The following is a 27,361-nucleotide window of genomic DNA, read 5'->3' as shown; positions in this document are numbered from 1 at the left end:
TATAGAAATTACTAACATAATCGGGTTCTTTACAGCTTTTAATATTCTTTGTATAAAGATTTAATAGTTATCTCAACTCTTTCCTAATACACAGTATTAAGCATTAAATGGATTTGGATTTGTTCTTTTTACCCAGCCACATTTTTGTTGCTGTTAACCTCGCTTTCAATCAGTCTGTAACAGTGACACGTCAAAAATTGGGGTTTTTTTCAGTTTTCAGATGTCTGGATAAGTACCTGAAAAAAACAAAATATATTACTTTCTAAAATCTGTAGAAGCATTGCCCAAGACACAACTTCTCCCTCCTTCCAACTATGGCAATAGTTTAAGGCTGTAGTAATTCTCTTCAGTGACTTCTGCTGAATAATTTCTGCTTTGAATGGCAAGTGAAACAGGCCTTATAAGAGACCAATTCAGACTATAGGGTTACAGTACATTTAAAAGATGGGTTCACACACATTCAGACACTTGGGAGAAACTTGAAGAATAAAAACATCACATGTTCATCTGAAAATGTTTGCATCTTACAATTAATATCCAAGATGATGACTGAAAAAAAAAAAATAGGAAAGCTTCCCTGTCTTCTTTGGTTGGTTTGTTTATCATGACTCAAATTCTGGTGTCTAAACAGCACTGCAGAAATGGAGAATCATCCCATTTGAGAATTTCCAGCATTTCTTCTATGAAGTAAATTTAACTTCTCCCCTGAATAATTAATTATAATTCTCCACTTCTGTTTTTCCACACAAAATTCCATTCAAAATTAAATAAAAATTAATTATTATCAATACTTTTTGGTAGGAAGAACTGAAACTCATTTAATAAAGCTTTAATTAAATTTCTTTTATTAACATGCTTACCTCACTAAGTATTGCCCAAACAGGAGAATCAGAATTGACTGATAAACGAATAGCCTGTATTTTTCCTATTGACTGATTGATACTGCCTTCTGCAATTCCATTTTCAAAAGCCCCTAAATAAAAAATAAAAGAAGGCCCATACAAAGATATATTAGAATTAAATACATTTCTAAAGGAACTTATGCAAAGCTCTAAATTACAAATTCTAAATTAACTCCAGGGATACAACATTAGGAAACAAAAAATCTTTGGGAAATGGTTAAATGATAACTGAAAGGTACAGTTATAAACAAGGATTAATTCCTTCAGTTACAGCAACTATGAGCTGGAGAAGAATACAAGAAATTGAAGAACGTATTGCTACAAATGTTAAAAAATAAATATGTTAGTTGTGACCATATACATATGGCACACATGGTCATGTCAAATAATCTAAACCAGCTTTTCTGAGCAGTATGATTATTTCAGAAAAGATATATTAGGAATCATGGACTAATTCTGATACATTTCTTCACTAGTTCAATGCTTTTTAACTGACTTGTAAACTGGCATCAAATCACTGCAGACAAATGAAAACCATTCATCTCATGTATGATATTCATTTCCTATCAACTTGCATGTGCAACTGTGATTTGACAGCATTTCAGACTGGATCTCTAATTAGGACAAAACAGCCAGGAGGATGTGGAAGAGAGGTGCAAACCAAAGAAAACAAGAAGTATTGGTGAGGCGGAAAGTGGTTCTGTGGGAGAGGGGAGCAATTAGGTGGTAGAAGAGACAGAAGAAAGTGGCAAGGAAATCGCATCTCCCACTAGCCTATTTTTGTTCACATAGTGGCATTTTAGTTTAGGTAAGAGTAGAAACCAGGCCTTGACAAGGATGTGGAGAATCCGCAGTTCACATAAGAGTGGTCACACGCCACCCTGAGGAAGGAAGAAGAAAAGCAGGGGTGGGACAAGACGCGGGAAGGTGCACTGAGTTATGCTTCATCTTCATTTCAGGTCAGAGTACAAGTCAATGCTGTCGTAAGAAACCTCTGCCTGCAGCTAAGACTGCAAAATCCAAACCAGAACCAATTATCCATTGTGGTGGGTTGACCCTGGCTGGACACCAGGTGCCCACCAAAGCCGCGCTACTGATCCCTTCCTCAGCTGGACAGGGGAGAGAAAATACGATGAAAAGCTCATGGGTTGAGATAAGGACAGGGAGATCACTCACCATTTACCATCACGGGCAAAACAGACTTGACTTGGGGAAAAAAAATTAATTTATTACCAATCAAATTGGAGTAGGATAATGAGAAATAAAACCAAATCTTAAAAACACCCTCCCCTCCACCTCTCCCTTCTTCTCAGGCTAAACTTTACTCCCGATATCTCTACCTCCTCCCTCCAGTGGCACAGGAGGGCAGGAGATGGGGGTTGTGGTCAGTCCATCACCCGTTGTCTCTGCCACTCCTTCCTCCTCAGGGGGAGGGCTGCTCACACTCCTCCCTTGCTCCATCGTGGGGTCCCTCCCACGGGACACAGTCCTCATGAACTTCTCCAATGTGAGTCGTTCCCACGGGCTGCAGCTCTTCATAAACTTCTTCACAAAGAGGTGCAGTCCTTCAGGAAAAGATGGCTCCAGTGTGGGTTCCCCACAGGCCCACAGGTCCTGCCAGGAGCCCGCTCCAGCGTGGGCTTCCCTCGGGGTCACAGCCTCCTTCGGGCACATCCCCCTGCTCTGGCGTGGGGCCGTCCCCGGGCTGCAGGTGGGTCTCTGCTCCATCACAACCTCCGTGGGTGCAGGGCACAGCTGCCTCACCACGGGCTGCCCCACGGGCTGCAGGGGAATCTCTGCTCCGGGCCTGGAGCTCCTCCTCCCCTCCTTCGGCACTGGCCTCGGGGTCTGCACAGTGGTTGCTCTCACATATTCTCACTCCTTTCACCAGCTGCAGTTGCCATTATGCAGTCTTGGGGTTTTTTCCCCTTCTTAAATACATTACCCCAGAGGTGCTACCACCATCGCTGATGGGCTCGGCCTTGGCCAGTGGTGGGTCCGTCTTGGAGCCGGTTGGCGTTGGCTCCAGCAGACACTGGGGAAACCTCTGGCAGCTTCTCACAGAAGCCACCCCTGTAACCCCCCCTTGCTACCAAAACCTTGCCACACAAACCAAACACATCCTATTAAGACCTTGCAGTTTTTCTTCTAATTAGCTGCCTTGGCTTTTGCAACTGCTGGTAGGCTTCTTCATTATTAAAAAAAGATAGTAATTGGTCAGACGTCATATACTATAATATGCACTACTGCAAAGGGTTTCTTTTCCTTACTAGCTCACCTCAGAATGTTGTATTTATTACAGAGTTAATGAAATTCTCAAATGCAGAAACATTTTATACATAAGAACAAAATTGAAGTGACAATAAACAATTTACCTATTTTTAAATATCCATCTTTGGTTGCTGGGTAGTTAAATTTACTTCCATTTTCAACCAGTTCTTTTCTTAACATTTCCTGTAGAAAATAAAACAATAATATCTCCAGAAATATTTTCTAGGGCATGACATTTTATGCTGAACATAATTTTTAATATGAAATAGCACTGTGTATTACAGTTGGAAATGAGACACTTACAGCAGCTGGCATCACTTCCACGGTAGTGTTAAACAGTTTATCACCAGGGTGCTCCATGTTTCCACTTCTGAAGAAGTACCTGATGATAAAGGTACATTATTTCCAGATATTTTATACTTTATAAAATTCTAGGGAAGTAATTCTTTCCAGTTTTGAAGGAAATTTTCGAATACCTTTTCTTTAATTAGTTGTGGGCTATGAAGAACAGAAATAGGCATTGAAATTTTCGAAGGTGTGACCAAACCATACTAGAGGCTTTTTATTTTAAACAGAACAAGCATCAAAACCATCCTGCTCTGAAGCCATGAGTGCAAGTGTTTCCCCTTTTCAGTGTTCAAGTTCCAAATAAATTAACTTTCTAGATTTAAGTGGCTAAAGAAGATCTGCCCTCTCATCTGTTCCTATCACTGAGGTAAGATCAGCTTCTAGAATGCCATGGCAGCAAAAATCCCTGTTTCCACTAGACCATATGCTACACGGCAAAAGAATCCCCCTTTTATCAATACTGATCAATTCAGGTGCTTCTAAATAATCTCCATTATAGCCAATGAGCAACAGCACTGTCAAAGCAAAAATCCAAGCAAAACCACCTATGAGATTTTAAAAAAACCTAATAAATCCCTGTTTGTTTTTAAATTTCTGGCATTAGAGTTCTTAGGCTTTTAGATCCAAATAGAGCTAAGGAAATTTAAAGCATCAACCTCCCTCCTTTGGTATCAAACAATCCAAACTCAAGACCACCAAATATTATAGGACTAACTCTACATTTTCACAGATGAGTGATATGATGGGGCTGGGACCAACCATTAGGCCATACCATATGTAAGCTAGCTTCATCCAGTCCAGCTCCCCAGTAACAGGAAAATGCAGAAATATAGGCTACCCAAGTTTCCTAAAGCATAAACCAGTTAATTAACAGTGCTGATCACAGAACACCAGTGTTTATTATAACAACTGTAATTTAGTGCAGCTCACTAAATGGAGATTTAGACTTCCTTTCTTAGATTTTTTTTTTTCCTAGATGAGAAATCAACAATCTTTGCAGAAATTGAAGTCTCCTAGTTTTAAGACCAGTTTTAGGAGGAAATGTAACAACACTGAACGAGTTTTGTCTCTGAATATCCTTACAGAGGTATGGTAATTATAGCAATTTGTGTCAGAGACAGTGTCCTGGAACCGTATTTCTTGCTAGGTTAGTTTTAACTCAGATCTGGTTTTCCATCTGACAGAGAGAGAAGAAGAAACTTGGCTGAACTAGGCAGGACTACTTCTTTAGGTACCAAACTCAATTTATTCTGGTCACAGAATGAGTCGTTCTTAAAAACACAAGCACTTCTCTGTCTTAAGATACAGGTGTCTCTTCTTTACAAAGATGACCAAGTTGATTTGAAAACAGAGAAGATAGTTTTTCATCTTTTAGAATGAGAAAAACCTTCAAGGCAGGGCTTGGCCGTAGATCCAAACATGTGAAGCTGGAAGACTGCCTGTGACCCAAGTGTTCAAGCTCTCAGCACGGACAATGGCTCAATACTCTGAATCTTCCACTGAATCCCACCTTTATTAATTTACTTTTCATAATTTCCTCACAGTGGTGATATTTTCTCTTTGCTTTCACTTACACTGATACATGTCTGGTCTAGGACATGGCCTTTAACTTGACATAATGCAAACACCCTTTCTGTTGACAACTATAGAAATAAAGCTTTCACTGACTCCACTAATGGAATTAATTAGTTAAAAACAAATTCCTTTGAGAATTATCATACGAGAATGCAAAATATTTAACTGAAGAAATAAAAGGAAAAATGTTTAAGAAGCTCTCAAATTACCAAGGAAGAAATGTATTTCAGGAGAGAAATTTAAGAAGGGGAGCAGACAAATAGAAAATCATGGACTTTTTGTCAGTAACGAGGCTATGGTTTATGTGAACAGTTGAGCACTGGTGATTTTGAACAGACTCAATCATTTCCAAACTGGATATATGTAGGCTTCCATATTCCCTATCAGGTAATACTTACTTTTCAACTTTTAGGGGATTTAAAAAAGTGAAACTGATGTAGTCCCCTGCCACCGGAGCTGAAGCCCAAAGATAGTCTTTTCCTTTATAAACTTTTTCCAAGGTATATTTCTGATATATTCTTAGGCTTGTATCCACTTTTGCAGGTGGATTGTTATGTGCTTTATGGAGCACATTCTTGCCAAAATCTTTATCCTGTTGGATATAAAGAAATGTAATTTCATTCATACAATTAAAAAAAAAAAAAGTGCTCCAATAGCTTGAATTATTACAGGAAGCTATTCCACAAAATAATTACCTCAGTGTCAAAAATTACACTATCTAATAGAAACAGAATATTCATTCAGTGTAATCACTGAGACTCAACGATACAGTTTGTAGACAGAGCTGTACTGACTATTTCTCAGTTGCCTAGATTTAAAAATAAACTTCTCCACAGTAGGCTATTTCATAGTTGTCCACTCTGGCTTCTGCCAGGACATCTGATACTGGTCTCTGCTAAAGGCTACATGAACCTCTAGTCTGATCCAATACAGCAATTCAAATGATCTCACGACTAGTCTAAATGGTGCCATCAGGACATCCCTGAAGTCTGGTGCTTCATTGCTCTCGTCCTTATCAGCTACGTGGTGGATCCACTGTTAGCCCTCCAAACTCTCCCTAAAAATCTATGGCCATCACGATAGCCATATCCTTTCCTACTCGTGTACCTTCTTAATAGTCCCTCATATTAGGATTATGGACTATTCGCCCAAACAAACCATCATAGCTGTATTTGTACAGTTCAGAGCACAAGGAACCTCGTGCTGTGAAGAGGGTTCCTACATGCCATGAAATGCTACTCTGACTGCTACAAGTGTGCTGATTAGAGATTCAAAGATGTTTGTGCGGAAGCAGCGTGCTCCACCTGCACTTTAGATGCCAGATCAATATTCTCCCCCAAATCTGTAAACCAGCGTTCTTGGATATGGAAATGCCATCTAATGCCAAAGATGCAATCCTTGAAACTGATTTGAGAAACAAGTCAGAACACAAACATACAATTTACAAATATGGTATTAATTTCTTACTTTCAAATTCTGTATCTTCCCAGCTAACGATGAGTAAGTTCCCACATGCTGAAAGAGAGATGGTTTAGCACGGATACGTAACTTTGCCTTCTCCTTTTCACAATGTATCTGGAAAGAAAGTAAAAGGAAGTGAAGTTTTATTTAAATAAAGGTGAGAGAAACTAAGTTCCGTAAGGCAATTACATATTTGAGGGTATGGGTCCAAGTTTTTTATCCATATTTAAATGAGTAATCCTTAGATTAACAGTCACTATTTCAAATACACTATTCCTAGACCTAAACTCATAATTCCACTCGTGGTGCTAAGCAGACTTGAAGGCTCAACCACCACTAATTATAGGGATTTCTGCACTGCATATCATCAATCATACCTCAGAATGACAAAATCAGACTCAAATCTGAAACGGATTGATTTTTTTAAAATGTTTCTGCCAATTTTCATTTCAACTTCTGGCCTTGCCATATTATTCTAATTAAACTCTTCTGAGCAAAACTGACCTTGAGATAGATTCTGGTTACATTGCAATCTTTATCATTTTGGCTCCTTCTGCTATGTTTGAGAGGCTTACAATGTACTATACTGTAAGTTATGTATCATTTATACATACATAAAGCCCTTAGATACTTTATTTCAATCCTGATTTTCCAGTTTAGTACACTTTTTGACATGACATATACCAGGGAATTAAATAACTGTAATTGGTACTAATTTCTGAGTTTCTTGATTTTTGAATGATAGAAAATTACTTCTTTAAATGTAATTTTTGCTCTGTATCTATAGAGCATCATAGTTTGATATAATGAAGCAAACCTGCTACAACAATTAATGAGACATAATGAAGCATAATGGCATAGAACAGACCAAAGAGGTAAAATGAGGCTCCCTGGGGCTTACTCTTGGTTCTGCCACAGAATGATTGTATGAGTTTCAAAGTTCATTTAACTTCTCTGTATCTCAGGCCTCACATCTTTAGATTTGAGACAATAATGTGTTTACCTCTTCAATCAAGTGCTTTCAGTTCTATTAAAAAAAAAATGTTACATAAACTATATCAAAGCCTTCTAAAGCTAGAAGTGATAAAGTCTTCACTGAGCTGGCTTAAAAACCAAAACTCATGGAGGATTTATAGTTTCCACAGTACTAATTAAAAGTTCAAAACCATCTGGAAGGCTATAAAAAGAACTGTGTCCACAGCAGATGTTCAGCAAAACAAGGTAAAAGCACAACACATGCAAATTGATTTATTGGCAGCTGTTTCTTTGAAAAGCAAACTATAATTTTGCTAGAAAAAAATAATTTAAAAAAAAAATCTGTGATCTTTCTACTGACAGGATGTGTAGTGCATCCCCCATAATAATGTGGTCTCTAGCATGTCTCCTTCTATGCTATGGCAGAACTACCAAAAGAGCTACTTATGGTAGCAGCTGAGAATAATCAGTAGCACAGGACTAGTGTGGTCATTTTTGCAGAAAGTGAGATAAGGCTCCTTACTGAGTCAGGCCTCCCATTTTTTGCAGCCTTCTAGTCTCAGGGGCTACAACTGATAGATACATGCCACTGCATATGATCACAGAACCACAGAATGGTTTGGGTTGGAAGGGACCTTAAAGACCATGTAGTCCCAACCCCCCTGCCATGGGCAGGGACACCTTCCACTAGCCCAGGTTGCCCAAAGCCCCGTCCAACCTGGCCTGGAACCCTTCCAGGGAGGGGGCAGCCACAGCTTCTCTGGGCAACCTGTGCCAGGGCCTCACCACCCTTACTGTAAAAAAATTCCTTTCTTATGACCAATCTAAATCTACTGTCTTTCAATTTAAGACTGTTGCCCCTTGACCTGTCATGACAGGCTCTGGCAAAAAGTCTCTCTCTCCATCTTTCTTATAAGCCCCCTTTAAGTACTGAAAGGCTGCAATACAGTCTCCCAGAGCCTTCTCTCCAGGCTGAACAGCCACAACTCTCTCAGCCTTTCTTTGTAGAAGAGTTGTCCCTCCCCTGCACCTGCCCTAACAGGTCCATGTCTTTTTTTGTCCTGGGCACCCCAGAACTGGATGATGGTTCACAGGAGATAAACATGATGAATTTTCTGAACCACGCAGAGATCTGATGGCTCTGACCATCACGAACTGTCTTTTCCAACTCAGTGAGCAGATATAGCTGAATCTTGGTATGTTAATACTCAGCCCAGGCTGAGAACATGTGCCAAACACCCATCACCACAGGATGGCACATAAAAGCCACAAACAGGTGCCCCATTGACACTCCCATGAAGCATAGTGTGTGATCACTTAGTGATACTCTTAATTGCTTGGAAAGGTAAAAGCGTGAGGATTTCTGTCAGCTTGCCCTCTCTGGTGCCTGTAGGAAAGTCCACTGCTTTAATTTGCCAAACTAAGGAGGAGCAGCTGGGACCCCTCTCCTTCTCCCAGCCTCCATTTTCTGCATTCTTATGAACAGTCCCAACAGGTCATGCCTCTGGTCATTCCCACCCAAGCGTGGTGTGAGACTGACTTGTCACAATACGTTTTTGCTACCCACAGCAATTGAAATTGCAATTGCAGAAGTGAAAGTCACTAGAAACTCCCTGACACTGCTCTGCTTTGGCTTGGCCAGAGCAGACTCGCATGAGCTGCCTGCCTGCCTTTCAGGAACACAGCTTCGTTTTAGATATGAATCAGGTATTAGAAGCTAGAACAGTCATTTAAAAAAATCAAAGTAAAATCCTTCACCTATCAAATGGAAGTTGGCACATGTTAGATCTGGAGTGGGTAATGTTAATATAATTGTATCTTTTTTTTCTTCTGTTATCACAGGCAGGCAAGAACCAAAATCAGAGGTACTTGAGGCTCACTCCTATCTGTATGAAGTCGGAATCAAGACTCCTGAGTAGCATTATTAAGTGTACAACCAGGGACCTTCTGCTATCCCCAGGAGTCACCCCTGCTACACGGTAAAACCTGAAGCTTGTTTGTTCTGCTACCCTCAATCTCCTACTCTGCACAACTTCTTTTTGTCTCTTCTTCCTTCTTTACCAACACAGAAGTAACATGTGCGAACACCTGGAGTGGGGACGAGCTACACTAATAAAATAAAACTCTTGACCCTTAAAAACCGAGAAGGAGCAGAAATTCTGGTCAGTCCCCCATGGCACATTCTGTTATAGAAGAAGAGTTTGAGTAGTGACCAGCACCAAAGATGGTGAGAGAAAGAATGCAAAAGGACATAAAGAAATATTTAACATATAATTGGCCTCACCTGCAGTACTAGAAATGGCACCTTTTGCAATTCAAACACAACTGTTTCTTTCATTTTCAGTGAAAAATATCATTTAGTGTGCTTGATTTACACGTTTCCCTGCATTTTTTTTTTCAGGCAGTCATTTTTTTTCACAGGTAGTAAAAGATTTAAACCAAAAAACTTAAGTTCTGTTTCCTGAAAGAAAGGAATTGGTATGCAAAATTCAGAACAACTGTGATTGTAAAACTGTATGCTTTACTGACTTCCATATTAGAAGGTCAGCAGAAGGTTACAAGAGGTGGTAGTCCACACAGGTTTATATATTCAAAATTTTCTTTGGTGCTGCAGGGTTGCCTGTGTGACCAGTTGCAGGAAGATATGAGCTTGCACTGCCTGTGTTCTGAGACAGCTCTGGTGTGTAAATCTGAATTTCTGTGAGTCAGGCCTCTCCATATGCCCTAATAGGCTCAAACACAGTGTCACACTTGCAGATCCACAGCAGCTCTTTCCCCACAAAATAAGTCAGGTTTGAGACTCATTTTTTCGAAACTAAATTATTTTGTCACTGAGACTGTTTGAATATTACTTAAGTTCATAAATTCATAGACATACTTACTGCATCCTTTTCCGGATTGCACACTTTAACCCAGAGCAGATGGTCTATAAGCCAGTCTATGGGCTTATCTTTATAGAACATGAGAAAAAATTCCACTATAAGTGGCAAATCTTCTGATTTAAACAATTTTCCTGAAAGCAAGACAAGAAGTTGCATATTCAGATATTTTTATTGCTGTACAAAAATCACCAGATTTATGTTTATTCCAGCCTTAAACACACGTATATAATTCTGATATTTAGTGAAAATTTCACACAGACTCCAACTCTGGAAACTTGCTTATCCTCCAGCTTGCTGGGCTTTTGAGGAGATTTCCAGCCCATGACTGGAGATATTTTCACAAAGTCAACCAGTGCAGTTATATCCTAGTTTCAAACACAAATTTCCCGGTCACCTGTATCAGTGTGTCAGGTGAAATGAAGTCTGAATAATTCCTCAAAATTGTAGACATGAAATTTCACTGGCAATACTATATTGAATATCTTTAAATTAAGATCTAGGTATGAAAAATGTTGGTTTTAAAATGCTATCACTGTTCATTTAGTTCTCTTGCTATTTGTACTAGGAGATTTTGTGAGATTTCTGGGTTTGACCTAACACTTATAAGGTGTTATCACAAGTAAATTATATTAGAACCAAAGAAAAAATATAAAAAGAAACTTGCTACCAAAAATAATTAAAAAACTTCCCTGTGATATGGGACGCATATTCTGCACAACAAAGGAAAGGAAAAATTTTTGTTCAAATTCCATTCTTGAAAAGACTACATGCTACAGGCCTGAGGTGGAACAATTTGCTTCTTACGGGAACCCAACTACTAAATCCTATGCTAGGGAGACTCTGCATTAAAAAGAGCACAAAAAGTGAAAGACTTTCAGTGGGAGCTTTCCTAGAGAACCAAGGAAGTTTTGTTCTGTAAGTCCTTCCATCCTTTGAAATGTATTTCTGAGAGACCTACTCCACCTACACAGCTCCAAATCCAATTGAGGTCTTAATACTTACCAATAAATCCAAGCTGGGAGAACTCGAGAATCATCCATTCTTGGGACTGTTCAGCAGCAAAGTTTTTTATTCTTTGAATATAATCAGGTTTGGCTATAATGTCATCTTCCAGCTTGGGGGGGGGGAGGGGGGGAAGCAACAAGAAAAGAGAAGGCAAATGGTCATTTTGTTGCTTGCAGAGGGGATGGTGATGTTGCCACACATAAGTGATAACTGCATTGCATTTGACTGCTGTACAGGATGTACTGAAGCTGTGCCAAACTACAGTGGATTGCTCTAAACTTCTACATATATCTACATATGTTTCAGTATTATTCATTATTTATTTATTTACAGGAGTGAGTATAACATGATGAGTGCTTCTTACTTTTTTGAGAAAGAAGGACTCCCTACCTTAAAGAGATCTCACTTAAAGGAAAACATTAAGCAAAAAGATAGAGGTTGAAGAAGAAGACAGTAGACAGTTTGTACTGAAGTTCCATAAGCACTGATAAGCAAATTGTGTGAAAAAAAAGAGGCATCTAAAGCAGATGGCTAAAAGTTCTGTAGAGTAGCCTGGGCAGACTTTGTCATACCTAAAAGGTGACTGAGAAGAATGGATGGTTACTGAGGCGCTAATAGAAAGCAAGTTGTTTCAGGGAATGCTAGTCATGAAAGAAGGAACATGCTGTGAATCACGCTGAATGACAGGAATACAGAGAGCTTTCCAGGTGTTGTAAAGGCTGACACCGAATACAGCAGTAAAGCCAGCTAAAGGATACTTGAGAAGGAGACTGACATCCATCAAGGAAATGGGAAAAGCCTTGGCTGCATTTTTGCATGACTTCCAGAGAAGAATGGGGGATCTGAAAAGCCAGAAGCTGTCCCAGTTACTAAAGCTGAGGATAATGAGGCCAAACATGGAGTTTAGAGGTAATGACACAAAGGAAATAATCAAATTCCAGAAATAATTAAGGAGCAAGTTATTCAGGGTTTGAATACAGTATGGGTGTGAAAAATGCAGGAAGAGGAGGCTAAGCCTTCAGGAAAATGCTGTTGGGGTGCAGTGTAATGACACGGTTAATTTGATCTTACTGCTGTACTTCACTGGCCCTGGTGGAGCCAGAGTGGAGCTGGAATCTGATTCAGAAAGCTAAATAGATAGAAAATTAGTGCTATGAGAAAAAAAAAAAAAAAAAAAAAAAAATATATTACCAGTATATGCATATATGTTATCACAAAGCTCCCCCAGCCTCCACAAGGAAAAATCTCATGAGGTGAAAAAAAAAACATAGCAGTATTTCAGTTAACTAAGTTTGACGTTTATAACATATTTTAACTGAAGATTTTAAAATATTTATTTAATGTTTCATTTTTTGGTTTAACTGAGGGCTAGTAGAAAAGAATTCCCTCAAACTGCTGTATCTGGGTTTCTTTCAGATGGTTTCAGACTTGAAATATTTAATTACTTCAGAATAAATGAAGTCTACATGGACACAAAGAAGAAATGCATGTCCTCACTACTAGGCTGGGATTCAAATGCCTGGTTTTATGGCTATGTTGAGATCCCATTTTCTTCTCTCTGACGTTATTACAGGAGTCTCGAGGGGCTCTGGTGGACTCCAGGAAGTATCGTGAAAGTGGAAACAAGTTATTTCAAGTTCTCTTAGGGTTTTATTGATTAAGAAAACTTCACAAAAAAAAAAAAGACCAAAAAAAGAAGTAGCTGGTTCAGGAAAACGAAAGAAGACAGGCAAAGTAGGAGAGATGCAATGACTGATGAGATTCATTGGCCTTTTTCAAAGATTATGTTTAATCAGTAGGTAAAGTTCATCCACAGTGTAACCCAGTTAACTTCAGTGGACTTCATAAACCTACTTGCTTACATCCTGATCCAGCAGTATCCTAGAATGAGTGTTTATGTGTTTATTCAGCAGAGATCTTGTCTGACTCACGACATCAACTGTTCTGCAGACATCAAGACTAATTATGTATGCTTATCTTCTTTCAAAATTCAGAAGTTAATATCAGTCACCCAAAAGATACTGTTCCTGACAAAACAGTAAATAAAATCTAAGCTAGTTCAAATGTCCCTAAGATGAGTAGTAAATCTTTGTACCAGGCTGAGGAAAGGGGTTTTTAAGTTATTTGCTTTCCATTAACACAAGGCTTCCAAATGGAGGGAGATCATAACTAACTTTATGGCAGTATATGTTCCTATATTCTACAGAGTATTTTCTGGGCAGATCAGCATCTGTGCTACAGAAGCAGCTGCAGACTGGACACACAAATGAAGAAGTGGATATACTAAGTATATCTAAGTATGGTTATACTAAGTATGAGGAAAGCAGAGTTTCCTTCTAAGAAAATTCTGAATGCAGCCATAACTACCACCAGACCATTACAATACAGGCTTTGCTTTGAATAACACAGTTTAGTTTTTACATAATGTCTCAGATAAGAAAACATAAATTCTCTAATTCCTTTAAAAATACAAATACCTAAGTCATTTCCATGCAAACATAAATGCTTAGAGAACTTTATAATAGAAAGGGACATTCAGTGTCTGGCAGCATGCTTAACATCTCCCTTTGTCATGTTTCCCATGTCTTAATGCTCTAGTGCACTTGGTAGACTTGGTAAGCTTGGGTAGTGTTCTTAAAAATATACAAAAGTCACAAGAAAATACTGCATTTTCCAGTAAACCTTAACTGTTCGAGAGACAGCATTTTTCTTTGTCCCTCTGTCTTCTGAGCGCCTATACCAAATCTGAGAACAGAGCATAGACACTTGAGTAGCTCAGCTCAAATGCATTTGTGTTAAATGCTGACAAGAACTTCACGAGATGCCTGCTCTTGCCTTTCTCCTGCTTCTGGGAATCTCATGATGTACTGTGACACAGAGTCTGAGGCCTGTTCAAGTAGGAGAAGATCCAGGAAAACTAAGAACTAAGCAAAATAAGCAAAATGCCTTTTTTTTTTTTTTTTTTTAACAAGCCACATGAAATTTTATGGATCTGTTCCATTACTGAACAGTTGTGATAAATTTTGGAATCTCTGGTGGTCATTAGCGTCTCTATGGAGTACAATGAGCACAAATCTAGAATGATGGCTAAACCTAAGCCTGAATGCATGGGGATCTTCTTAAAGTCTAACACTCTAAATCTTCTAGAGAATTTAGGATCTGTACCAACTTGCAGTTTAACCTCATCTCCAGTATCACTATAGAGATATATTTCCCTATCTGTAGGAGTTTTTTTGGTTCATTGTGATCTGGAATATAACTTTGACCTACAAGCACTATTCTGTCTTGCTGCACCAAGTGAAAAGACATCAAGTTGACTTTCTCAACCTAATCAAATAAGGGTTTCATGCTTCAGTTACCTTGTTATTCAACCTCACAAATGACAGGAAGGTACAGATTAATTTAATCAAATAATACCTGCCTGCAAGATGTATATAAACACAGAAATACGTGGATGCTTGCAAAGATAACAATCAAAATACACAGAACATGACAACAGATTGCTATTTATATTGAGGCCTTTGAAACAAATTTAAATTGCCAAAGCTAATAATCAGTACGGATGTATTGCAGCTACTTAATGATAATGTGAACATACCTGTAAATACAATGTTCCCTTAGGCTGGGCATATAGCATTAAAAAGCTATAATCCAAATTCTGTTTAGTTCTCCACCTAAACACAAGCAGCAAATTCTGATAAGTTTTTTTTTTCAGGGGGGGTTGCAAGAGTTATTTCTATAATAAAGGCATTTCTAATGCTCTGAAGGTTTTTTTCTCTATAGTAAAATTGTAACATTGAGTATTCCAACTTATCATTAAGTGAATAAAAATTCCTCTATAATCAGTGTAAACATTTGTAAATAATTTTACTTTCCTATAAAAGTTAACATTAACTAAGCAAAAAAAATCTGATCTGTATCAATGCAGCCTGAAACAAAATGTCTAACAAGTATATTCACATCACACGTCTTCAAGATTCTACTCATTATATTATGAACAGTAGAGATCAACACCCAGTGATTAAAGATCGAAAATTAAATGCTTTTACTGATGAACAGCACAGAAAACAGGATGATAAACTTCATTTTCAAGTTAAATGTAAACACAGATTTTTTTCTACAAAGTATAGTCTCTGATTTTACCAGAGGATGAAGCTGATGTTTTATAATCAGTGCTAAAAGACTAGAGTGTAATTTATCAGTGTTTAATTAATGAGAGCCTATCTGATTCAAATTTAATCATATTTGAAACTTTAGACTAAGTACGTATACATGTTTATGTTCTGAAAGATATGAGGTTTATCTATAAACCGAATATACATGCTTATTGTATATATAAACTGCCTGTCTGTTGATTTCCTTCAGCCTAAACTCTCAGTACTGCAGCTCTCTTGCTGCGCTGTTGGGGTAACTTCTGATAAATTAGTTATTGTTGATCAAAAGAAAATTACTTTCCTCCAACAGATCAATTTTGTTAGGTTATCATTTCTATCTCAGTGAATTTTGGGCACACGAGCGAATGAAATCACCGGTTAGGATATACTATTAATAGTAGCCCATGGTCACCAAAAGTTAGGTCATTAATTAAACCCACAGCAGTTGTTACGAGTTACCGAGCCGCATGGGGTTTCCTTTGTGTGTTCACTGAGCCCCTCCCTTACCTGTCATATATTTTCCTATTTTTAACTTCACGACAGCTCATCTAACCTATTATCATCTCTTGGCATGATCCATCTGGTTTAAAACCTGTGGGATGCCTAGAGTCAAGACCCAAAGGAACCCTGAAGCTGAGGTGCAGCATAGCTTTTCTCGAGATCTCCTTATGTAATAATGTTTTTTTAAAAGGTACACTTGAGGTCCATTAGCTTTGAAATACAAACCCATTATCAGCTCAAACAATGCTGACTTTTGCAGAAGGTTCTGTTTTATACTCTTAGCAAAAGTTCTTAGGTTTTATAAAGCTATCTTACCTTACTCTGTCCTCCGAATCTCCAAATGTTTGCTTCAGGTTGGAAAGATCTGGATAATAAGAAGCAGGAGGAGAAATAACCTCTAGGACTCCAGACTGGATTTCTCTGGGGAAGCTGTGAAGAGAAGCTTAATGAGACCCCATTCCTCAAAAAGACTTTTGAGGGCGACCACAGACAGCAGATTCCCAGAGTTAGGTCTGCTCCTCCGTAAGTGGAATTCACAACTCCAGCAAAGAAACTAAGTCATACAGGTTGTAAATTAGGAACTGAGAAGGGATCTTTGACAACCATCAGTACAGACAGGACTGTAACTCATCAAAGTCACAGAAAATACTGAAGAGAAGTGTGTTTCAGAAACCCTGCCCCTCCTGCATCTGCAGATTCTTACTCATAATCATGAGATGGTTGCCAAAATGCAGCAGTAATTCACAAATACACTATCTAGAGCTACACACAACTGTTCCCCCTTGCGTGAGAGCTCCTAGCTTCCTTACACTTCATCTAATTTTAAATTCTCGCCAAAAATAACACTGTCCTGGAGTAGGGGGTTTAGTACAGGGAGTCTGGGTCTAGTCTCTGCTCCAAGAACTACATTTTTCCTTTTAAAAGCCATTAAAAAAAATATATGTAACCAACTTTGGGAGCCAAACCTGGAAGTCAAATGACCCTCTTCCTCCAGAATACATCAATTAAAAAAATAAAAAATTCTTCATTTTTTAATAGGTATAGGATCACTGAAATAAGGAGTTTTCAGAACTAAGTTCCCCATTTCCTATGACTAATGAAAGAAAGCTAACATTGAAAATCAAGCACAGCATTCTATAAGCATATGAAAATGAATCTCAATCTTACTGTGTAAGACTGACTCTACTCTGCAGGAATTTTTTCAATAAAGAAATCATAAAAATCCTCTAAGTGCTTAAGCTGCTGTATGTAATGTACCTTGATGGTGCTGCCCAGGATTGAGGAGGACTGCCCCTTCTTGCTGAGCTAAACCCCCTGGAGGCAGGCAGCTATTGCTATCAGCTAGCAAGCTCAGCTCGGGGAGCCTTCTGGGGGAAACCTGCACCTTAAATACAGTCTGGGAAACCCTTGTGTGGAGCATGACACGCAGAAAAGCCTCAGAAGTGAAGGAAAAGGGCAACCTCTCCAGGGATCTTGTTCAATTTTTCATTTTGTTTTGGGTGGGTGTCAGTCTCTTTTCCCAAGTAACAAGTGACAGGACAAGAGGAAACAGCCTCAAGTTGTGCCAGGGAAGGTTTCGACTGGGTATTAGGAAAAATTTTGGTGATTGAGTATTAGGAAAAATTCTGGTGATTGTGTATTAGGAAAAATTTCTTCACTGAAAGGGTTATCAAGCATTGGAACAGGCTGCCCAGGGAAGTGGTTGAGTCACCATCCCTGGGGGTATTTGAAAGACCTGTGGATGTGGCACATGGTTTAGCTGTGGACTTAGGTAGGTTAGGTTGGACACGATGATCTTAAAGCTCTTTTCCAGCCTAAATGATTCTGTAATTCCAACAAAACATTTATAGAAAGTTTGAGAGCTCTCCTGTAGTCATTTTAAAGAAGGAGAGAGGGGAAAGGCTGTTTCACTTCAAATACTGGCCAAAGTGGGGTTCTGCCAGAGTAACCAATTCACAAACAAGGTTGCATGTCAAAGAAACTAGCGACACCAGTACTGCAGCACAATGCAGGTGTCATCTCTTGCTTCTTTCACACAGCTGTGCTTCAGGGCCTCTAGCCTTACCTGTTTTGTGACAGTGACACTGCTATACTACACTATACCATTTTTCAGGAAGCAGCTTTTGTAAGACAAAATAAATCTCCAGTGAGTGTATAATTTTTTCCCAAATATTTTAGTTTAGTAGTTACTCTTTTTAAGCTGCTTTCAGGTTTTTAGCATGCACATGATGCTGTAAACATCTATCTGTGGGAAAGAATGGAAAGAGCAAGCAAAACTGAAGTGGGAAAACAAGCCTTTATTCATAGATAGATCTTACACTGATTTGACACGGCAAAGAATGAACACCCATCTCATATTACCCATCATATAATAGTATTTAACATTATCAGTATAATCCCATTGCTGTCCAAACGCCATTGCCTTCATGAAGAAGAGGCAAATGGAGAAACAAAGACACCTAGAAAACATGACAGACATCAGAATACACTGCAGGGCTGTGAAGCCGGTGGGGACCTAACACATGTAGGCTCAGGTGCCTTGAATTGCATCATTAACTTCATGGGAAAAAGACTTGGGTTGAAGTAAATATTTACCAGAGGCGTAAACTGAGACCTTGCCTGATTAGTTAAAGCATATTTATGAAATAAGAAAAGGAAAATAAACCGATATACATCCTTCTGCTCTGAATTTCACAGTGTGTTAAGACATAAAGAGTGCACCTTTTCCTCATTTCTTAGCAGCGCTCTGTATCAGTATGGTAGAGTTGTAATTTATTGCTGAAATGCTCTAATTGTTTCCATAAAAGCTCAAAATGTGTTTACTAGCTGTTGGGTGTCATACTCCATAGGACTTACCTAGTTTTAACACTTTCTGCAACACTGTTAACATATTCTGCATTCACCTAAAGGAAAGAAGGGAGTTTCGTGTCAAGTCACCCATTTTTGTATTAAGCAACATTTTGTAGGGGATATTTATATGCAAGCTTTTCATTTTCATGCTCTAATTCTTTTCATTCCAAACAAAAGCAATATGTTACAGCAGCATTTTTACTAAAGGACGGTACAGAGTTTTCAAGCCAACTGAACTTTCAATGTAGTTGAAAGTAGAACTGAATTTTGTTTCTGTATTTTGTTTTTTCAGTGCTTCTGCAGGAGGCCAGGCTATTTTCTGCATCAAAATCTGTTCTACAGCTTTCAGTTATAGCAGAAAAGCACAGTCATATCACTGGCACTAAAAAGAGCTGTTTCAGGTTAATCGTCCAAAAATCACAAAAGAGGCCTGAGGCTGTTGAGAAAAGACACCTAGGCAAAATTTTCTAAATTTTCTAAGCGATACTTAAAATTTTTATTTAGAGTTTCTTCTTAATATAACAAACATAAGGCTCTTAGTGTGGAAATTTTTAGGACATATGTATTCATTGCTGCTGTTCATAAAAGCAGCAGTTTTAGTGTGCAAAACACATGTTAACTATATTAAAGAGTGCTAAGTTTTATGGATGTGATTTTCAAAGCAGTACAATTACCTGCCTTAGCAGTTCAGATTATTTTTTTTTTAAATACACAAATAATTATTATCAGCTATGTATTAAATTTGTAATAAGCAAAACCAATGTGAAGTGGTAAGGAACTGTGATAAGAAAAACGTACCAACAACTTTGCAACTCGCAGTCAATAAGTTACTCTGACTTAACTCCTGATGTAAACATTTAACTTGATCTTCTGGAACTTTGTGGGAAAAAGGAAGGTGTGGATTCATGACCAGTGAACACACCTGCCCTCCTCTCCTAATTAAATGTTCTTATCACCTCTCATATCACACAATCAACCTGCTCTAATTTACTGCATGGCTGAAAACTGGAAGCTGCAAGAACGTGACTCTGGGGATGGGAGAAAGGGGAGAGGCTGATCCTTCCAACAGCAGTTTAATCCTAAATTGGCTGAAATGGACTATTACTACAACCAAAGCTACTGTTTATTAAAAGTGCCATGTTAGGACTGTCCACAGTGGGAAACTGTACTATTCAAAAGTTAACCCTTAAAAACTCAAAGAACTCTCTGAAGCCCTGTAGTAAAAGGGTTATCAGAGTGGCAGCTAGGCAAAGCTCATCATCGCCAGGGCTCCTCACTGGGAAACAGCAACTGTAAAAAAAGGTTGGGTTCTGAAAATTATGCTAAAGAGGAACTCCAGCCAGTAAAATTGGGTCTATCTACTTACCGTTGTGATCCAAACAGAAAAGTGGAAGTCACGACCTAACTTAGTAAAGTGAACTACGTTCTGTTTGACAGTATTACAGCTGCAAAAGCTGCTCTAAGTGATCACTGAACGAAAAAAACTAACTTTAACTGTTAATGAATGCATGTATGAAATTTAATGTTGGTTATGGAAGGCCAAAGAAATATGAAGAATAAATATGAAGTGTGAATAATTGCATGGTCTTTTTACCTGCAACTAACTATCAGTAGCTAATTGCCTTCTGTAGCTTTTTTCTAATGTGATAAAGACATTTTGGAATGAGAAATAAAATCATTTACCCCTAACGTTTTACCGTGAGCACTGTTTACTTTCCCAAACGTGGAACTGTTCAAGACTCTGAACAGTTTTCTTTTTCACAAGAAATGCCAATACACATGCAGAAGGCAAGGCTCCAGCATGTCAAGGTGCTTTGCAAGATATGTAAGAACAGCAGATAAATAATCTGAACTTTTGTTAGACTAAGTTTACTTTTTTCAAGTTCTATGGAACTTTTCTGTGGAGGATTTCCATTTCTTTCCTGTAGAATGCTTTACTTTCAGAGATAAATAATGAGTTCATATGGTTTTATTTGAAAATCTGACTTACAGCTGTGTTTGTAAATGTAATATGACTTTTTATCCTTCAAATGTCCGAGTTACATGGCTTTTTTCCACATATTAGCACTGAAGGACTAACTGCTCACAATCTCCTCCAGCCCTGAAGAAATCCCTCCCAAAAGCCTAGCTAAGAGGATTTTGCTGCCTGTCCTACACTATTACACAAAGACATAAACCTCCATATTGTCTATCAGCATACTGCACTTTTCCATGCAAACTTACCTCTGCTATAAAGATGATTATTACACAGTCGTTCTTTTGCTCTTCAGAAAATTCGTACAGTAAGGAATGCAGTGTATTAATCAGATAATGTTGCTTTTCCCTTTTCACAGTGGGAATACCCATCACCAGTGAGACTGCAAGGAAAGAAGTCCAGAAGCCACGTAACTTTAAGCCAGGTAAAGGGAAACTGAAATTACATTTTCATTTTGATTCAATGTGACCATGAGACTTGGTAACAGTTTATATTCCTATACAGTTTATATTCCTATAGCACTGTGACAGCATTTGCTTTACTACCTGGAAGGAGAGATGCTCCAGCAAAGTTTAGGTTACAGGCACCTGTGTCTGTATTATAAGCACCAGGCCTAGACTGTGTAGACTGTCAGCATTTGAGTACCTGGAGATATTACTCCCTCTGGCAAACACATAGGTATCTGCTATTGAGTTTCAAAAGTGGGTATTGCAAAATAAGTGCTAGCTCTTGGTATGGAGATCTGAGTAGTAGAAGTTAAACCAACACTGCTTTAGTGAGGCAGTTTGCACAGGAGGTGAGCACTGTGTACCTCAGAAAGGAATCCAACTCAAAAATCTTCCTGAACAATTCCTTAATTGATAGGAAACAGTGACTCTCAGCATAATCAATAAGAAGAAGAAAGGAACTTAGACATTGTTGTTGTTAAGAGACAAGGAATTGAAATAGTCTCTGACAAAGACTCCACCCGTAGCAAATCTGTGCTGCATCACATCATTAGATTGTAAGCAGGACGTCTTTTTTCATGGGTATGGGCATTACCTAAACCAGTGACCTAATATAGCTCAGTAAACCTGTGGAATTCTTAGCCCTTGCATATGATTCCTATTCACCAAAGCCTCATGAGGCTGGTAAAGAAGCAGCAGATTTTGAAGGAAAGGAGTGAGTTAGTGACTTGCTCCAGACTTCATGATCTGTGCCAATGTCAGCTCAAAAATTATTAAGTTCCCAGGTTCCTTCCCAGCACACATCCTGCTGAACCACTGAAGTTTTGTTTGGTTTTACACGCTGAAGGTCAACCTGTACTTGTTAAACTGCAGTCTGCTATTGTGATTTTCAAGTACAAATAAATGAAAATCAAACATGAAGCATTCTTTCCTTAGTTCTTTTTTTTTTTTTTTTTTCCCCTGTCCTTTTTTTCCCACCCTTGCTTGTGAATGTATCTGGTCTTCTGAGGGTCTTTTCCAAATCATTTTGCTGACAGCTTCTGGTCTTTTGCAGACTGACACTGATGTATGGGCACTCCAGTGAGAACTACAGCACTAGATCACACCGCTACAACTGCACCTGCTGAGAAGACTGTAGAAAATTATCCATTGTCATGGGCATGGCCAAGGTGGTTTTTTAGCTATGAGAAAAGTCAAAATTTCAGCAAAATACAAGACCCAGCAAAATGGTTGACTGGTTCCTTGTTTGCTTACAGCTTGTGAATGTTCTTTTTACCTATAACATGACAGTTAGAAGAAATGTAACTATAATTTGTATTATAGTTCTCTGGAATTCATTATGATTTGTGCAGATATCAGCTGATTTCTCATGTGGATGAAAAAGTTACAGTTGAAGATTTATTACTATCCTTTAAATGCCCACATCACCTTTCCATTTGCTTCTGACTTTAGCAAACTGAGTGCATTATAAATTGTCCTCTTCAGCTTCTTCATTCATACTAATTTTTGAGGAAAAAAACACAGTTAACGCATCTTAGTCATGTGAATATATGACTAAAACAGAAAATAGTATTGTTTTTCAATTACGACTCTGTTTTGTTGATATTTGAGAAAGTTTATCAGAATATTTTGGGGTTAAGACTTGAAACTGGGATGGGCAAGGTAAAAGTGCTTTTGCCATACTCATTAGAAGTTATTCAGTTTGGCAACATTATAAAGTTTAGGGAGAAAACTCACTCTGAACTTTGAGTAGGCTTCATTGCTAGAATTTAATGTAACGTATAAACATACAGAAAATATAAGCCAAACTTCATTTCCTACCTCCAGTTCTCTGTTGCCCAAAAATAACATTTGGAAAAATGGCATCTTCATACTCTCGAAGGTGAGGTAGATAGTAGTACATGTTTGTAAGATGCACAGGGAGTTTTCTGGTGACGTTTAAGGCTTTCCACTTCATATCATCTTAAAGAAAAAACAAACCCACATATACATGTAAATTAAAAAGCCAGCAGTGAAGCCTATTACTTGAACTGTTTTTCTCAGCTGAATGTTAGCAACTACCACGTACAATATTGCTCAGTCAGAATGATTCCCCAGAAGTGACTGCATGACATATATATATTTACCCTCCTGTGGCAATAATGTGAGAATCGCCCAGTACAAGGTCCCCACCCAGGCAACGGTGCAGAGCTCCAAGCCTGAACGTCCTGGGAGCTCCACCTGCATTTCCCTGTGCTTCAACAGTCACAGGATGGAGCCATCTTAGAACACACTAAGAGGTTATTTTACTAAAATCAGCAGGAAATAGTTTGAATTTTGCCCAATTGGCAAGGAACTTTTTAAATGAAAAGAAACACAGATTCTGATTAATAGTTTTCTTAACCACACAATAAACTTAAATGCTTTCTCCAAAATGTAACACATGGTGGTTTTCATGGCTCAGACAGAAGTTCTCAGGTTATATAAAGTCCTGTTGCAAAAAGGACAGCTAGATCCAGGCCTTTACAAACGATTAGAGAAACAAGACTGTAGTAGTAACGAGGAAAGTGGAGAATATTTGGGGTTTTTTACTAGTTTAAAATAAAGACAAAAATAATATTTATGTTGAAATAACTCAAATGTGACCTTATAAAAATAATCCTATTTTTTTAAATAAGCAATATAAACCCCAGAAACCATTAATTTACTAATTTATCTTCCTTGATATAAACATTCCTGAATGTTACAGTGGTGGTAAAAATTCTTTAAAATAAACGTAACAAAAACTTGAACAACTTAGTTCTAAAATCATTACAAAATCAGTTACAGGCTTGAAAAAAAAAAAAAAAAAAAAAAATCATGCATAATGCAAGACACTAATGGGGGCACAAATGATATGCACCATGCAATTTTAAAAAAGGTATTTGAATGGATTAAAATGAAGACTACATTTATGAAGAATGGTATTTCTAATATTTAAGAAAACTGCTTGGAAATACCTGAAGATCACTCCATACTTTATTTACCAGTTGTCTAAAGGCTTAAATCTTGCTTTCCTGACAAAGGTGGCGTATGTCTCTCCTACCAGAATTTTGTCTGTCATTCTCTGTTGCTGAATTTTTCTATACCCTACTAGCTACCTACAATGTGTATGTCTTTTTGCTCTGAAAGAAAAATAACGCTCCTATGAGTTTATCTAAGGTAATTCATAGGTCAGTGCGTGCCTCCTCCAGACACTTTATCAGTTGTGCAAAGAGCCTGTGCTAGGGCACTTCAAGATATCAGAACAACACCTCAATTAGTTTTAGCCAACAAAATCATGTTAACAGCCTGCTGAGCTGCAGGGAACTTGACAACTCACAGTTTCACAGTCAGCAAAACAACAGAAACTTTATTGACTTAGATGAAAAGTTATTTTTCTGAAGAAATGAAATTAAGATAACTCCCCACATTTACCACCCTTCAAAGTTACTGTTTACTTTTTAAAGTCTTACAAATGACCACCATCAGCTTTATTCACTCAGCTTAGATCAAGGAAGACAGAGGCTTACTGAATGGGCACTATGTTTGAAGTTTTTCAACTTCCAAAAGATATTCCCACTAAAAGCTAGGATTCAACAGAGATTCCTCACTCTACAGAAAAGTTTTTATAAAAAAACCCACAAACATACATACATAAATATATATATGTCCAGACATTTGTGTATGAAAGAGACCCCCAATTTCTCCCACCCCATTTTGCCATTGAATATACTGGAATTTTGCTGCATAGAAACTTTGGTTTTATTTAAACCACCTTCATAACTTTTCAAGGACTTCTCATTTTTATTTGGAAGTAGTACCTATCAAGGGTTGGGCAAGGGACTTGAGTTGTACTGCATACAATAAACCTTTTCATTTTTGTTGTAGAATAAAACTTGGCTGGAATGGGGAACAGAAAGGTTAAGTCAAAATAAAAGGAAAACTATTCAGTGATTTTAAGAAATTTCTGCTTTGAATCCTGTGAACTGCCAGCTTTAATACTTTCTGATACTCAGCTGGCTCCAATAAGAATGAAGAGCAGAGAGAAAGGGGAGTCACACTCTCCTCTACTGCTCTTATGTGCATTAGGCAGTAACTCTTTGTCCACAGTGCGTGGTGCTAGTGGTAGCTGACAACATGGTCTCTATTCTACAGCTTGTAAGGCCACAACCCTGCCAACACTCAAGCATTTGTTTATATGCGTCTGAACAGTTCCACTGAATTAATATTGAATAAACAGACAAAAGGAGGTGGGGAAGAACAGGGTAAGAAATGAAGCTGACTACACAAAGCAAGAATCCACCTTGTTTCTTCTTCCCCGGTAACAGTCCCGTTTAATTCCCTATTTTAATCTGATACCAGTCTGCTGTACTGAATGCTAATAGGGATTTTTTAAAAGTAGTTTTCAGTAGCATCCAGACTCATTTTGATGTCGGGGTGTGTTGTGGAATGCTTCCAGCACAGAGATGCCCCTTCTAGTTTTCCTCCTCTCCCCAGAGAAGTAGCTCTTCCAATCTGAACAGGGAGCAAGGCACATCCTGCACTACTACATCATTTCTTTTTTAGAACCAAACTGTCTAATTTATTGTATGCAACTACAGTGTGCAGGTAAATGGGGATGCACAACAGTCTGTAAGGCAAGGATACAGATAATATCTTTTTAAATAAATAAGAAGTTTAATTAAACAATGGGAAGAAGGCAGATCACTGAACTTCATTGCATGTTGGCGTCCCTCTTAAAAAACAAAAGGCAGAGAAATCACCCCCCAAAGGTTTTCTTTAACTGGCATCACTTACAAGCATTCACATTTCTTTCAGATTATTAACACACTACTTGCAAGATAAAAATAAATTCTAGAAGAAACATTCTTAGGCTGTATCTAACCAGCAAGACCTCACAGGACTTCTCAGCTCCTGGGTTCAGGCAAGCAGCCGGCTGCATGTGGTGTGGCTGCTGACGTGAGACTGCGCACCCTCCACATGCACCTTGGTGCCTGGGGTCTGCTGGCAGGATGGCAGAACACTCATGGCCAAAACATCCCCTCGCAAAAAGTCACTCCACCTGGGCAGGAGAAGGACCAGGACTGCGGAACATCTGAGGTACCTGCCTCCCAGCATAGACACAGCCCTAGTATTTATCAGAATGTGGTGGCATAGCCAAAGCTGGTAAAAATAGCTTATTCAGTGCTCTGTAGCTGGCACCAAAGAGGGATAAGCACTGTAAGAAACTCGATTAGCCATATGTACAGCTTTGCAACTACGACACAACTGCAGTCTATTGTGTCCCCTTTTTTTTCTCTCCTTAGTTTAGCTACTAATCAAGCCTATTTAAAGAGAGTCTACAGATTACTTCCTCACAATTTTTTAAATGTAAAACTTCTGCCTAATGCTAATAGAATCAAACCAATGATTTTTCTCCCTGTGCCAGTGATAAAGAAATGAGCACATCAAACTCTGAACTGTTAACACGGTACATTTTTATATAGACTAACCTGTATGATTTGTTGTCGAGTTCATTCTTTTTGCAACTACATGTTTAATTTCATCTAGGGCATGGGTCAGTTCCTCTGATCTTTTTTTATTTTCCTTTTCAGCATGCAATAGTCTTTGCCGAAGTTCCAGAAACTGGCTTTGGTACATGTCAAAGTCATTTCCTGCAATGAGAACATAATTTCAAAGAGGTGAATTATATGATGGAATAAAGAGAAAGTTTAAGAACAGGAGATGGACCAGAAGAAGATATGACCAGAAGTGTATAAACATTAATAAAAGAGGCTGCTCAAAGCTTACTCATGGAATAAAGAAGTCTGGGAGAGTATTAAGAAGGAGAGTTCAGGGAGCTTGCAATTCAAGACAAGAACAAGAACATGACACCCATAATAAGGAAAAAGTCCGTGAAAGATTATGAGTTGCAGGGGAAGGTGCTGTCCAGTAAAGCCAACAACATTTTTCACTGCATGCTAAATCTTTTTGACCTTTGTCACATTGAAGAGTGTAATTACACCATGGCTTGCCT

General features: G+C 38.4%; 1 protein-coding gene across 1 annotated transcript; it reads right to left on the bottom strand.

The window, feature by feature from the left end:
* Positions 1-160: 160 nt before the first annotated feature.
* MGAT4D (MGAT4 family member D) lies at positions 161-26,995 on the bottom strand. The gene is made up of 14 exons (XM_026866997.1): positions 26,838-26,995; positions 23,167-23,307; positions 21,148-21,281; positions 18,931-18,977; positions 16,390-16,503; positions 15,018-15,093; positions 11,417-11,528; positions 10,415-10,545; positions 6,564-6,671; positions 5,495-5,688; positions 3,477-3,555; positions 3,278-3,356; positions 861-973; positions 161-236 (listed from the first exon to the last, which is right to left on the bottom strand). The coding sequence occupies exons 1-14, from the start codon at positions 26,983-26,985 to the stop codon at positions 210-212; spliced, it is 1,503 nt and encodes a 500-aa protein (XP_026722798.1). The 5' UTR covers positions 26,986-26,995; the 3' UTR covers positions 161-209.
* Between the last annotated feature and the right edge of the window lie 366 nt (positions 26,996-27,361).

Source organism: Athene cunicularia, unplaced genomic scaffold (genome assembly GCF_003259725.1).
Source record: "Athene cunicularia isolate RWA unplaced genomic scaffold, athCun1 SCF_1, whole genome shotgun sequence".
NCBI classification, from domain to species: Eukaryota; Metazoa; Chordata; class Aves; order Strigiformes; family Strigidae; genus Athene; species Athene cunicularia.
Note: the sequence above shows the minus strand (reverse complement) of the source record. Positions and strands in the feature narration are given on the sequence as shown.